Raw genomic sequence first — 12,921 nt, forward strand, 5'->3', positions numbered from 1 at the left:
CCGTCTGTGGTTGGACAAGAGGCGCCAGAGACAAGAGCTGAAATCTCTATTGGGCCCTCTTTCGAGATGTGGAGCCCCACGACAGCCGAGCACCAGGCCAGGGGACATCTCTACCCATTAGAAAAACCAGGTGGGCTCCCGGCGGCACCAAGATTTGAACTCGGTACCTCCCGCATACGAGGCGGATGCTCGCTGCGGTGGCCATCGCTGCGGTGAAGGAAGGAAGGAGAGGCGACGTTCAGCTGTGGCGCCAAATGCGTATTTATATAAAAAGTTGCGAGGCGAGAAGGTGGTAAAGACTTCCGATGCTGCTCTACGAGTGTTAAGGCGCTGAGTCGTGCTCCCTAAAGGGCTGCACAAAATAGCGCCTCTTCCTCTTCACAATCTCTCTGTCGACGAGTGTCCCGTTCTGATCTCGTCGAAAACCTCCGAGCCACGCTCAGAGGCACCGGCAAGTCACCAACGCCGCACGAGTTCGGTGTGAACGCGGAAAACGCCGACGGCATCGACAACCGTTCTGCGCGTTGGGGCGCGTGCGATGTCCAAGTTTATGCAGCTTATAAAACTACTATCCTTACTTCGTATTGCACTCTACTAATTTGCTGTCGCCTTTCGGGTGAAACTGCGACATTCTTTTATACTTAAGTGAAAGCCAGAATGTGAATGTTACCATTGATCTAACTGCGCCGAATAAGTTGACATCAACCATTTAACCAGAAAGTAATCGAATCCCACATAACAACATTAAACGAGAAAAGTGTCAGTGCAGCATCTGCTTCTTGAACTTACAAGAAGATAGCATGCTTGTTTGCAAACCTACGACCAGGGCACATATCTGTGGGACCACCCCTGTCTCTTATTGTGGTTTCATGCCTTTGACGAAGCGTTCCAGCATATTTGTTTGTCAGTTGCAAAAACAGATCAGTCATCAGTCAGTGCACAGTGCACCAAGCCATTTTAGAGCGAAAGCTCTACTACGCCATGTCTCGCAAGGTAATTGTTCGTGTCGCAATGGCCTTGAGCTGCCAGAGCGCAAGTGCGGCAGGTGTGACGTCACGCCACGTGTACTGCTGCGCCGAGGCGTAGTAGCTGTGCTCGCTCGGAACCTCGCGGCTGCGGTACCACGTGACTAGGCGAGGGCTTAAGGGCTGCTTCGCCGGCGTTTGGTCGCTCAGTTTCGCAATGGATGGCGCGCCGGACGAGCCGTCTCTGCGTGCGCTTCAGCGCAAGCAACAGGCTGAATCCAATCACCCAGTAGATATAGCTAGACGACAGGCTGCGAAATCTCAATGAAAGGCAAAGTTGGCTGCCGAAACACCGAAGCAAAGGGAGGTCATTAGCACGTTATAGAGAAGCTTACCAAGTAGAGAAGCTTACACAAACACTTCAAAATCTCGACAAATGAAACATCCAGACATCGTCATAGCCAGTACATCACACCCCCTCATGTCAGAAATGACTGTTTTAAGTACAGCTTTATCCCGAGAGGTATTGCAGAATGGAATGCGCTCCCCGACTCTGTCATGTCAGCCTCATGCGTTGAAGAATTTTTACAATGTGTACACGATATTCTTTTTGCCGCTAACTAATATGTATATCATAACTTTGTCAAAGGTGTATCTGTTCATATTCTTCTTTCGTATTTTTGGGGGGAATTTGCACGGTGCATAGAATTTAAACTGATTCACATCCCTGTTGAGACGTGTGCAGTCCTTCATTTACTTGCTTTTTTGTTGTCATACTTTATTATTGTATGTGTTCGTATCTTCCACTCCTGTAATGGCCCTTCATGGGCTGACAGTATTCTTAAATAAATAAATAAATAAATAAATTTCACAGTTTGGTAAAATTCTTAAAACGATGGCTAACACCTGGCCCCCTGCTTTAGATCTAGAAGAAATCCGTGCTCACGTTGATTTCGACAGGAATTCAGGGCGCAGGCTCCTTTCCCAAGCGCATCACCCCTGAATAAAGCCGAACGCCAGGACGGGGCACGCTTGTACTCATTTGAACCAGTGGGTGCCCGGCGGCGCTGGGAATCGAACCCATAGCCTCCCGCAGCCGAGGCGGGCGCTCTACCACTAAGCCACAGATTAGGTTTAAAAGTGGGTCACGTCTACATTTGTGGTAAGGTGGAAACAAGAAACTCCCTTCAGCTGGCTGCAGGTGCTCCTTGTGATGAATATTCAGGGAGAAAATTGTTAGCCCGATGTGATTATGCCCAGGTGGGAAAAAGAAACTCCCTTCAGCTGGCTGCATGCAGTGCTCCTTGTGATGAATATTCAGGGAGAAAATTGTTAGCCCGATGTGACTATGCCCGCAAGAAAAGCAAATGTGGGAGACTACATCACATGCACATGGATGTGACTATGCCGGCAAGAAAAACAATGTGGGAGACTACATCACATGCACATGAAAGAATATTTAGTCCATGCTCGCTGGCTCTCTGTGTCTGTAGAGGTCTTGAAGCCATACTGTGGCGGCTATCTGCTGGAATCTTTTCGTGGCGTAGAAAACATCGTGTGATACCGGCAGCGAAGTTTTTGACCTCTCCAGCAGTTTAACCACGCTTAATTCCAAGTGTTGGAATGTTTTACGTGTTGTATGTGGGCATCTTGGTTGCAAAAGAACCTAGATCTTACATCCCAGACTGGTGTGTAGGGCATAAAAGGCTTTTAGCGGAGCCACCTGGTGCTTTTGCATTGGCTATTCATTTCGCATGATCTTTCGCCCAAAACAGCTATTGGCACTTTTGCCGCAATAACAGTACTGTTCGCAGCATTCGTCGCAGGGAGTGCGGCTTGCCACTTAGCCAGAATTATAGCTGAACGATGATTTATTACTGGTCTTTTATAGTAAGTGGAACTTACCAGCTTATATTTTTATCTCCTGAATGCGCTCTGTGCACGCATACAAGTCACAAGCATCACTGTGTAGGTTGTTGTGACTGATGTCATACTAAGTGAGCTCGCTACAATCCCTGTGTGCATCACTTACTCGACTCTTTCAATGACCATATTGTTTTGTGTTCAGTGGCCTTATCAACTAAGCATCTAACGGCAGCTTGAATTTGTAGTACCTGGGAGAACTCGCACCATGCTCAGTCGAATACGTCCGGCACTGTGAGACTGAGCAGTAAACCATGCTGTTTAAGTGGGCAATGAAATTGCTGCCTTGGGAATGAAACACATTAATCACAACCTTACAATTCAGGATTCAATTGCCCAGCCATTGCCTATTTTGCGCATCACAGGTTTCACTTTACCGCTCTGTACGTAGCAGCGTTGGGCTAGTAGATTCTGTACTACACTGACCACAGCATACAAATCGCAGCAAGTGGCGTCAGGGGATGCAGACGAACATTCCATGTTATAGCGGTGCTGGTAAGGTAGGATGAACCAACCAGCTCTTTAGCTCATTCTGCATTCCAGAGTCATTCTAATCGCAAGTTTCAATGTGTAATAACCCTGCCGGGGTATGTGCACAGCCACGTGACAAGTACCTAACAGAACATCGCGAGAACAGTATTCATTGCGAGGATAGTGGAACGTTCGAAATATGGCTAGTTGACATGATTTTCTTTGTGCCAGCGTATGTGTGCATGTGGAGGATGCGCGAAGTGCGTTTCGGTATGCTGCAATGCGCACAATGACTTGCAAGGTCACCATCAGGAGCAAATTTGCGCAACCTATACATGCGACAATTTCCAATAAGTTATCACTAACTCTTAAAGAAGCATGTTTACTGACTGCGGAACACATAAGGACTCTTTGTGTTTTGTTCTTTTCACCCAACCCGTGTCTTCATTCTTCCAATTTCATAGTACTTCCCCACGAACTTGCCTACTATTTCCATAGTGCAGACCACTGCGCTTACTAGGTAAAACAATCAGCGTCTTCTATATACTCCATAGTTAACAGGACGTGCCTTATCTTATATGAGGCCAGTAATAGACAAATTCACTTTATTCGGGTGAATTGCAGAAAAAATATTAGAAAGGCCCCCATAGCTGTCTTAAATAGACCTTTAAAAATAGTCCTGGGACCACTGCATGGCCAATATTTTCGCAGTTACAAAAAGCCGGCAGATCCCACGCCCTGTGCGAATCCATGTTATGCCAAGCAGTGTGCGGGGAGCCTACCAAGTTAACGAAACGCCCATGAGAGTACCAAGACGTAGGTGGCTCTTTCATGACCTACATGACACGCATGTCACGACATTCATGTCATGAGTCCTCAGGAGTCCGTTCAGCTACAACTAAGAGACCTTAGGGCGAAAGCCTTAGTCATAGTCGTGACCATGTCTTTTACCAACATCCTATAGTGTATCCTTCTCTTAGTACCCATATTCTATAGTGTTTCCTTCACTTAGTGCCCACGTCACAGACGCTCGTGATGACGCTGGCGCGCCTCGACGACCGGCCACTTTCTGAGCAGACGATCTTAGAGTGCCGGATGACGCGGTCTTCACACCAGAAGGCGATGAGCGCGCCGCTGAGGTTCATCCGGACAAGCGACCTGCTTGAACGATTGTGACACTCCTGAGTTACTTGTGTGTGTGCGTGTGTTTTTTTTCTGACCTCCCTCTCTTTCTATGTGTGCATTTTTCTTTATCTTTCTGTCTCCCCTTACCCCTTCCCCAGTGCAGGGTAGCAAACTGGATATCTACCCTTCCGGTTAACCTCCCTGCCTTTCCAATCTCAATTTATATATCTCTCTCTAGTACCAACGTCTGAACCCATTTCACTGTTTTTCAGTGTTTATGATTTTTTCGCTGAGTCATTGTCATTTTGCTGAGTCATGCTGATGACTATGACTTCTACCAGCATTCTTTAGTGTTTTCTTTACTTAGTGCCCACGTCCGAACCCATTCCAGTGGTTTTTGAGTGTTAATATTTTTTCGCCGAGTCATTGTCATTTTTGTTGAGTCATGCTCATGACTATTACTTCTACCAGCATCCTGTAGTGTTTCCTTCACTTAGTACCCACGTCCAAACCCATTTGAGTGGTAAACTTTTTCGCTTATTCATTGTCATGACCTACATGACACGCATGTCATGACATTTTTGTCATGACCTATCATTTATTGTCGTCATATACTCTTGTCATAGTATGCCAATTTTGGTACATAACAAGTTAACGAAACTACAATGAGAGCACAAAGTCGTAGGCGGCTAGATAGATAGATACGGTCAAAGTAGCAAATGTTCGCCAAGAAATGCTTCGCATTTGAAAAGCTACACCGAAGACGAGCAGCACGGGCACGGTGCGATCGCTATCGCGCAGTGCAAGAATCTTGACCACCTAGTAACTAGGCAGGTTCAGCGGAAGCTTCCAAAGCGGAGGTAGTCATGCTATGACGTTTTTTTCCTAAGCACCCATATGAGTTTTTGTCATATTGAGGTCGATTCAGGTAAAGCATCCGGTTGATGACAAATTCTTATTCATGAGTCTAACTCGGAAACTACCCGGTTTTACTGCTGAATTCATTTGCTTCCAGCGTCTTGTAGCGCATCATCTATAACACCGTGTCGCACGTTGACCACGGGTGAAGTTCATGTTGCATGACCCCACAGCGAACGCTTTACGCTGCGTTCCACCATACTGCCATGAATACCCGGTTTCTGTTAGGATAAGAGTTGAGTGCAGTATGCCCAACTGCAGCATTGTTCACGTTACATCGCCACGGCCCTGCAATTCGACTAGAAACGTGTTCGCTACGTTAGTCGTATAACCGGCCACCAGCATTTTTTAATGCTTATTTGTTTTCCCAAGTGTGTTGCGTTTTCTAATCTACGCCATTGTTCTATTTCAACGTTGTTGCAGGGCTCCGATGCTGTCCAGGCCATGCCGAGACCCGGAAGCATACGCACCCATCTTCCTTTCCACCTTGTTCCTCGAGCCGATTGCGCGAAGTACATCTACATCGCGAGAAACCCGTACGACTGCAGCGCGCTCTTCTTCGAACAGATATCGAGCGCCCAAGGAAAAAGTATCGACGAAGCGTTCAAGGCGTTCCCCTTGTTTTTCGATCAGTTCGTCGAGGGACGAGCCATCTGCGGTGATTACCTCGCTGAACTTTTGACCTGGTACAAACGAAGGTTCGACGACAACGTCTTATTTCTCACGTATGAGGATCTGCTAAATGATAACATGACAACAGTGTTGAGGATCGCCGACTTCCTGGACGAGGAAGGCCAGTATGGAGAGTGGCTGAGGCGGAACGGAAAGCTCTTGAAGAAGATCTGCGCCGAGACTCAATACGAGGGTGTCTGGGAGTGTGTAGAGAAGGACACGAAGCTGAAGATGAAAGAGGCCGCGGCTATGCCTGATGAAGGAAAACCGGAGTGGGTGAAGCGACTGCAGAAATTCGGGGACTCGGTGACCTTTGGACGGCTGTTCTGCATGAAGTGCGGTGAAGGCGAAACGCGGCTAAGTCGAGAAGCGATATTTACGTCTGACATGATAGAGAAGCTCGAACAGCGCATCAAGATTGCGTCCGGAGGCAACTGCCACATCATGAGCTTGTGGACGAACAATGAGTGATATCAGCTGAATAGGTGGCATTTATGAGCAGCATATGTAGTTCATTGGATAAGAGCTTTCCATCATGAAAATTTTCTCGAATGTACGTGTTATTATTTGAGATTATACGCATTCCCAATAACAGCTGAGATATTATCTCACAGCCCAGTATTAAGAAACATAAGCATAAAAAACAGAAGGCCTATAATAAAGAAAAGCCGTTAAAAATATAACAGAATAAATTTATTCTACCTTCATTGAAATAAACGGTTTTCCAGGTAATAAGATACTTGCAATAAAAATTAAGCATCATCAGCATAAATGGTATTTGGAAGTTACACTACGACTGCAATAGCACTCACAGCATGTTGCAGTGAAGTCATTGTCATAATTCTCGCCATTCTGATTTTTAGGGGCGAAGAACCTTAGGGCCGAGCCTTGTCCCCCCCCCCCCCCTCGTCGTCGTCCGTAGCTCTGGTTTGCATGGAGTCCGCTAGGGGCGCTTCGGTGCACAAGGGCGTTCGTTCCCCACGTGCGCTCTCTTTCTCGCTTCAGCCATGGGTGATAACTGTCGCTTCTGATAACGGGGCGCCCGCTATGGATGAATAGGCGAGAGTGGCGGCTCAACTGCAAGCGGAGCTGAGGACTCGCAAAGCTGCTGCAGCACGGCGATGCCGGCATGCGGACCCGGAGCTGAGGGCTCGCAAAGTTGCAGCAGTACGGCAACGCCGGCAAGCGGACCCGGAGCTGAGGGCTCGCGAAGCTCGCGCTCGAACCGAGCATCGGCGCCACCAACCTCCGGTAGAGAATGCTTCCGGCGTTATGCCGCCGCTTCCCGCGCTCTCGCCCCCTCTGGGTCCGCTTGCCGGCGTCGGCGGATTCATGGTTACCCGAATAATCCCCCGGTTTTTCGCCCACTCATCATCATTCACTTCGTGGATATGCGGTGTTTTTCTGCGTTTTTTTATTGTGTAGAGATAAAGGTCCACGTAATATTTGCGAAAAGATAAACTCCCTGACACCCAGTGCGCACGCGATTTCATAAGCATGAACGTTTTATTACCCTAAATGTCGAAACAAAACGTCTTCTCACGTATTTAAAAAATCATAGCATCCAGAGCTTAGTCTCCAACAGCAGAAATCATTTATTGTTACGAAAGATAACGTGGCCCGTTGACTCGCTTCATGAGTGTTTAATAGAAACTGCGTTATCGCCTTTGCATTGACAGGAACTGCTGCCACCCTCGATCAGCACATGTCAATCCTTCCTTCATTATTCGCTTTTGCACGTTGACTTAAAGTATTCATGTGATTTGGACGGGAAAGAAATCGCAGAATTTATAATGCAGGTCCTCTTTACGCTCCTAACTGCATGGGGAAATTGTAACTGGTTCTTTGTGAAAGCTTTGTCGAGGCTAATGCACACCTTCGTGACTGCGGAAATCAGCGTCTGATCGCGTAGGAGCATTTTCAATGCGCGTTCTCTAGACTCAGCTAGAAGAACAATTATGTAAGTCCTATTGCAAAATGCAGCATCTTCCAGTGCCTCCCAGGCTGAAACCAGCACTTTTTTGACACTGGACAGCATTGGTCACTCTGGTATTCATAGGGACGTCGGCGAGGCAGCTGTAAAATAGATAGGTCACACTGGGCGAGACGCTGGTTTCACTGCTATGACGCCGGGACGCACTCGTATGTGCAGTGAACGCGCTGGTTCTCTCTTGAGTTCACTGGCCCGTACTCGAAACTGCGCTGGTTGCGCTTGTGCCGCACTAGTTCAAGTACATGAAGAGTATAAGCACTGTTGAATATAAAAGGGGCCCTGAACCACCCATAGGGCTTGGTGACATAACACAGTCCGCGCGTATACGCTGCTGTGAACATCTCGGCGAAGTTTTGCTGTCATACGCGGTGCGTGGAGCTCGCAAGCCGAGCATGAAGTTACCTTTCTCTCAATAGCTCTTGTTTCAACAGAAGCCATATGATCCTCACTCTTCTCTGGACGCTTTATTTCGTAATAAAACGCATTCCCATACGTGGCTACAATTGGTCGCTGCGGTCGGCTACACCACGGCCGCCGCGGGAGGCCGCCACGAGTCCACTGGCTAAGAGCACAGCAGCTCGCTGAGGACAACCGCGTTTGGCTTACGTTTAGCGCGTCGTTTAGAAAGGGAGCATAGCGGAGGCCGTGTTTAATTGTCAATAACTCCGCTTTTGCCGAATGCATTGAAGTAATTTTTGCGGCAAAGTATTTCTGAAATAGGCAATTTTTATTTCTAATGCCTTTCTCCCCTTCGATAAAATATGTCGCAGTTTACCCCGAAAGGCGAAGCATCAATTGCGATAGCAAATACGTATAGAGCTATACGGAGTAAGGATAGTAGTTTGATCAGCTGTATAAACTTGGACATGCAGCAGCATCAGCAACGCGCAGAACTGTTGTCGACGCCGTCGGAATTTTGCCCGCGTTCGCACCGAACGCGCGCGGCGTTGGTGACTGTTGCCGGTGCCTCTGGGGGTGGCTCAGAGGTTTTCGACGAGATCAGAACGGGACACTCCTCGAGCAGCGTCGGAAGTCTTTACCAACTTCTCGCCTTGCAACGTTTTGTATAAACACGCATTTGGTGCCGCTAGGGAGCCTACATGCAAGCGCGGTTTTAGGGTGGTGACAGCCTTTGTAAGGGCACTTGCCGCCGCCAGCTAAATTGGCGGGTTAAATCTGGGGCACAAAATGGCGAAAGACCAGCAGACAGGCCACATTTCCCGCAACCCTTGGTGACATGAAATTCAATAACTTCTTTTAATGAACTTTGGCCTCAGCAACCAGAGACAAATGGCGCGTCTGAGTGCCGTACACGGTACGTCTACGTTTTAGTTAATCAGACTAGTAAGAACAGTCTTCATTACAGCACACTTCGAAAAACACCATTTATATATTATGCACAACTGGAAGACAACGACAATGCTTGATGCATTTTACGTTGTTGGCGTGAGATAATACTACCACGAGCACGCCATCGTGCCTTATAACTTGTTGCTTTATATGTGTCGCACGACATCCAATAGAAAAATAAATTGTATGTGGTAAAATAAACGGAAAGGGCAGCTAGTATATTAAAGGTGTGTGCAGGTTTCTTGTGCGCACTGGCAGAAAACTAAATTAAAGAAATTTAATAGATCGCATGCCAACATGAGTACATCAGAGCCTGACAAAAAAAGGCAGAAAGACTGGGGACCAAAATGGCTACCCACCAAATTTGGCTGTAAATAGCGGTCGAAATTTTCGACACGTCACCACACTAAAACCGCGCTTGCATGTGGGCTCCCTAGGTGCCGCAGCTAAACGTCGCCTCCCCTCCCGCCCTTCTATGGCCTTTCGCGCGACGGAATAAGTGGGCCTCTTCGATCATCCGTCCGTCCTTGACAGTCCGGGACTGCCCGAAGCAGTGCTTTCAGCCAATGAGCGTTGCGTGTGCAGCTTCTCGGACAGTAAGGGACTGTCGGAGAAGGATAATCGAAGTGGCCCAGTGGCGTTTGATCTATACAGTGGAATATCGATGATACGATCACGGCTAATACGAATTTCCGGATAATACGAATTTTTCTGTGGTCCCGGCCGAGCCCCATTACTTTTCAACGTGCTAGAGAACAGTTGTTACGAATCGATTTCCGACCCGCGTCGGCTGATAACAATAAACGCCACCCCACCCACGGCCGCGAAAGAACAGCGCGCAGTCACGCGCTTTCTCCCTTTCTCTTTTGGTACGGAGGCGCGGACGCGGCGCCGGACAGCGCGAAGCCCGCGACTGGGCGCGAAAATCGAGTTTGAAGCGGTGGCGCTTTTGCTGCTTTTCCTTTGTGCTTTTCCCCACGCAGGCGTGAGGAAGCGAGGCCGCCGCAGCGAACGCACTGAGCGGCGTAAGCACAGCGCATACAAAGGTCAGAGCCGTGTGGAGATCGCTTTCAAGATACGGTGCGCGCGATAACGACAGCCGGCACAGGCGCAAAGTACAACAACGCATTTGTTAGCAGATTAGAAGCTGCCACCCCCCCCCCTCTCTCCCTCCCGCGCTGCCTTCCCACTTTCCTCCTTTCGCGTGGGAGATTGCGTCGCCAGTTTCCCTTGCGCCCGGTTGCAAGATACCACTTACACCGTGAAAGATACGCATTTGGTGCCGTATCACAGCGTCACCCCCCGCCCTCCTTTACATACACCCACGGCCTCAGTCGCGTTTGCTCTCGGCTGTCCGTTCGCTCTCCGTGAAGGCGCGCGTCCCTCGCGCGCTATCGCGCGCATTCACTCGCACCTACGGCGCGCGGCGACGATTTTATCGCGCTTGGACTCATGCTCCACGTCTCCGCATCGCCCTCGTTGATCTCCTCTCCCATCGTTGGGCGCACCTCGTTGAGAAACGTGCTCGCTACCGCCCTTGTCGGCGAGATTTTCCCGCGGAAGCCGGCTTATAACCAGTATTTCGTCTCACGCGGCTGCACTCTAAGCAGTATGCGTATACATGGAGTTCTATTGGAGGGTAAACGGGAGTCCGAAAAGGCCGCGTTGTATCCAGTTCTGCACAATAAACGGTTACGTTATAAGTGATCTATACTGTAAATGCACTTTACGTGCGTGTGCCTGAGTGAGTTCACCTCTGACTCTTTAATTTAGCTAGTTTTAATTGTGTTTCCATGATACGAATTTCGGCTAATACGAATAATTTTCGTAACCCCGTGAGATTCGTATCATCGAGATTCCACTGTATATATGGTGATTGTAAAGGAGAAAAGAGACGCTTAATTCTGCAGCCCTTCAGGAAACACGGCGCGGAACGCGCGTTTGCTCTCCGCCGTGCGTTCGCTCAAGTCCCTAGCGCGCTTTCACTCGCACATACAGCATACGGCGCGCGGCGACGATTTCATCGCCGTTGTCGTCATACAAAACCTCACGGCGACGGCGACGGCAGAAATCGGCTTTGAGTGTCCATATCATTGCTATCACAATAAAACTGGTTCAGGTTCCTTTAAATACTTCATAGGATTTTGTCAGCAGACACTAGCCCCCTGTCCTGAGTAATGTTATACGTTGAGGTCATAAATGTCGGTTTCGTGTTTCGAGTACAGCTGCGTGAGCAGCGCCTTTTATGTATGCATATGTGACACAAATTCAAGAAAGAAAAGTAATCGTCACTTTTTTTACTGTGCCGATAACCTATGCCCTTAACAAAAATATGGAAAAGCAGATATAACGCCTCGCTTTTTAGCGGCTTGTATTTCTTTCTTTTTCATCTTCGTTGTCTATTGGGGCTTATTGCTCAGCATCAGGGGATGTTTGCATTTCGTGCACGTTAACCGCACTTCTTATGTCAGTGACGCGTTCTTCTAAAGTTCGTATATTTGTTTATAGGTGATGACGCAACCCATGTCTGTGAGTTGTCGCACTGTTGTGGAGGCGACATGAAATAAACTCAGTAGTCGTTCAGACGCGTCCGAACAGACCGAAAGAAGCCTGTCGCTGATTGATATTATCGCACCGATAACAAAGCTGAGGCGAATCGTACTCTTCCACTTTCCTGGTGTACTTAAAGTTACAGTAAAAAGGTTCTGAGGCTCGAAAACACACATGTTAGCATTCGCCAGGTACCCCAGCCGAGATCTTCCCCTTCTACCAAGGCTAAGGCCTAGGTGCCCGCTCAGTCCATCCACACGCTACTGGCCCGTCTTGGCTCAGGAATAAAGAAGTACAACGAGGAAACATCACTCTTTAGTTCAGCTTCTGCACCAGTTTATTTAAATAAAGGATTTTTTTCTGCCTACAGTGCCCTATAGTGTAGAGTGAAGGATCTAAATAAAGTTTTTTCAGTCCAGTCCAGTCTACAGTGTCACCGCAAGAAAGGATGAGCGCCGATGCGACGCGTGTTATTACCATACGTATATGTGCTGTCGCCGAATGATGCTAGCCGCAGTAACCGACGCTTCTCTAACGTAGATTTCTGACTACTCAGACGTGTCGATTAAAGCGCATTGTTGATCTAAAAAGAAAAAGTCGCAGTTCCACCCGTAAGGCGAACCGTTGATGGCCATAGCTAATTAGTGGACAGCTATGCGAAGTACGCTTTCTGGGCCGTATTAACTTGTAAACATAGGTATACTAACTAAATTAACGCGCGCACCACCAAACATCATCGCATCTCACTCAATGACCGCGGAATCTTGCTGTAAAACTTTGGAGTGAGTAAGCGCGGCGGCAGCAGCAAGCGAATTGACCTTCGTGATGCCGCTCGCATCAACAATAACTAAGCCGTGAAAAGACAGAGCAGGGCGGACTCTGTCCCCGCCGCAGATTGCTATCAATATACAGCGGCCTGGGCGGCCGCGCGCCGCGTAGAACGCCCCCTCCCCT

The 12,921-nt window shown here is 48.4% G+C and overlaps 1 protein-coding gene across 3 annotated transcripts in view; it reads left to right on the plus strand.

The window, feature by feature from the left end:
* The window catches only part of LOC119458605 (amine sulfotransferase), a 239,746-nt gene that overhangs the window by 32,946 nt on the left and 193,879 nt on the right, over positions 1-12,921 (plus strand). Inside the window, exon 3 of one of the 3 annotated variants that reach the window (XM_049671296.1) lies at positions 5,826-6,782. In XM_049671296.1, coding sequence (XP_049527253.1) covers positions 5,826-6,545 — 720 coding nt within the window. In that variant the 3' untranslated portion in view covers positions 6,546-6,782. Of the gene's footprint in view, positions 1-5,825; positions 6,783-12,921 lie in introns of those variants that run through there. The other 2 variants (XM_049671297.1, XM_037720442.2) reach the window with 2 other exon arrangements.

The sequence above is a fragment of the Dermacentor silvarum genome, chromosome 7 (genome assembly GCF_013339745.2).
Source record: "Dermacentor silvarum isolate Dsil-2018 chromosome 7, BIME_Dsil_1.4, whole genome shotgun sequence".
NCBI lineage: Eukaryota > Metazoa > Arthropoda > Arachnida > Ixodida > Ixodidae > Dermacentor > Dermacentor silvarum.